Source organism: Symphalangus syndactylus, chromosome 20, assembly GCF_028878055.3.
Source record: "Symphalangus syndactylus isolate Jambi chromosome 20, NHGRI_mSymSyn1-v2.1_pri, whole genome shotgun sequence".
In the NCBI taxonomy this organism is placed as follows: Eukaryota; Metazoa; Chordata; class Mammalia; order Primates; family Hylobatidae; genus Symphalangus; species Symphalangus syndactylus.
Window position 1 is genome coordinate 14,759,285 of NC_072442.2, and position 2,017 is coordinate 14,761,301.

General features: G+C 45.3%; 1 protein-coding gene across 1 annotated transcript; it reads right to left on the reverse strand.

The window, feature by feature from the left end:
* Window positions 1-269: 269 nt before the first annotated feature.
* On the reverse strand, window positions 270-935 carry CCDC182 (coiled-coil domain containing 182). Its single transcript, XM_055258179.2, has one exon. It carries the CDS (start codon window positions 881-883, stop codon window positions 422-424), a length of 462 nt encoding a protein of 153 aa, XP_055114154.2. The 5' UTR covers window positions 884-935; the 3' UTR covers window positions 270-421.
* Between the last annotated feature and the right edge of the window lie 1,082 nt (window positions 936-2,017).

Below are 2,017 nucleotides of genomic sequence, written 5' to 3' on the forward strand. Positions count from 1 at the left end.
AGTGACATGGTATCAGTTGACCACGTGTTAAGTCTCAAATCATGAAAGCCTTGTATCATTCAAAAAAAAAAAAAAGGTGAATCTGTTCAACACAATCAGTTTAAGAATATACTGTACAAATAAAAAGGTATACATTGAGCAATAGTACCATTACAAACAGGAAAACAGTTCAAGTGAAAGTTACAGGGGCCTGACTCAGTACTGGGGTGCCTCCTTCCTTGAGAATGCTGGATAAATGGAATTTCACCAAAAAAAAAGACACATTGAAGTCTTTTTGCCTCTCAGCGAGGTGTTATTTAGATAGAAGGAAAGCAATGGAAATGAGGAAGGGAAAGCAAGGGGGTGGGGACTTGCGGTTTCTCCTTCCACTAAAAAAAAAAAAATCTTCAACTTGGTGCTTGGCTAGTGCCACCCACGAGGCTCAGTCAGCCTTGCTCTTCTTGGTGGCACGCAGGGCGTCACGGCACCTGTCCAGCAGGAGGTCTTCCAGCTGCTTGCAGTGCTCCCGGAGCTGTTTCTTGCGCGGCAGCAGGAAGATGAGAACCTTGCTGTGCCCGATGCCACAGTCCTCCTCCTCCCTTAGCCTCTGCCTCACGTGAGCCGCCTGCTCCTCCTGTTGCACCAGGGCTCCATTCATCCTGCAGAAGGCATCTTCAAGGTAATGGATGGACTTCAATGCCTCTTTCTTAAAGTCCTCCAGTTCCCGTTGCACCCCGTCCACCTTCTGCTGCAGGATCTCCAAGTCAGCGGGTGGTGGGAGGCAGGAGGGCCATGACTGGGACAGGGAAAAATCTCCAGACTGGAGGCCACTCTCTACCATTTTCTTCCCCTGTAGGGTATTCACCGTCATGAGAATAGACTCAGCCTGGTAGAGGGGTTCCATTGTGTCTTCCACGTTGGACAAAGGGAGGAAGCCAAGAGACCAACCAGCTCAATAAATATTTTTGGCTAGAGACACTATCATTCGGAGTGGAGAAACCCTAGAATTGTGACATCAAGGCCCCTTCAGCCAACCAGAAGGAAATCCACAATCCATTCATTTGCATATTGTAGCTTCCTTGGTTGGTTACCTAGAGCTTTGTCTGTTTATCTGACCAAGTTGCCCTCCTGAGATGTGGATTCTTAACTCATCACCCTTCTAGAACCAAAACTCAGGTTCTTCTTTAACCTGAGGAACAAACCAAGTCCCAGAGCAGGGAAGTAAACTGGCCAGAGCAAGGCAGGCCAGGCCAGGCTCACTGGCTGCCAGGACTGCGTGGTCTCCCACACTGGCAAGGGACCTGCGTGGTCTTGGACTGGTCTCTGGGCTTTAGTACCTCACTAGTAAAACAAAGACATTGTAAGAGATGATACCTAATCCAACTTGTAGCTCTAAAATGCTAAAAATAATCTCTTATTCCAAATCCATACTCCTATAATGATGCCAGAATTCTAGATAATCTTAGAAATTGCAAAAAATGTACTTAGATTTTGATGTATGGCCCACAGCAATGGCTGATTCAGTAGGTGCAAGGTAAAAATGGGTTAGTCATATTTATTCAATAAATACTAAGTGCTCACTACACACTAGGATCAGGGAACAAGTGAGTGCATGGTCCTCCAGCATACCTGAATGTTAACAAATATGAGAAAAAACACATAGAAAAGTAAATCTTGTACTTTTTACCTGACAATTAGAACAAGGGAAAATAGCTCATCTACATTTGGTTTAGTCAGGAACAAACCTTCATCTTGCACATCTCAGTCTCTTGCCTAGACCTCTCTCCTGGGCTCCAAATCTAAATATCTCCCCAACAATGGGCCTCCAATTCAAGCTATCCAAAGCTGAATCGGTGATCTCTTTACCCAAACCAGTTCCCGTTCCAGTGTAATGGCACACACGCCAGAGCCCACATAAGACAACTGGTGCTGTGATGGTAATATTTGTCCCCTCCCAAACTCATGTTGCAATTTAATTACCATTGTAACAGGATTATGAGGAAGGACCTTTAAGAGATGATTAGGCTACCCTTTAAGA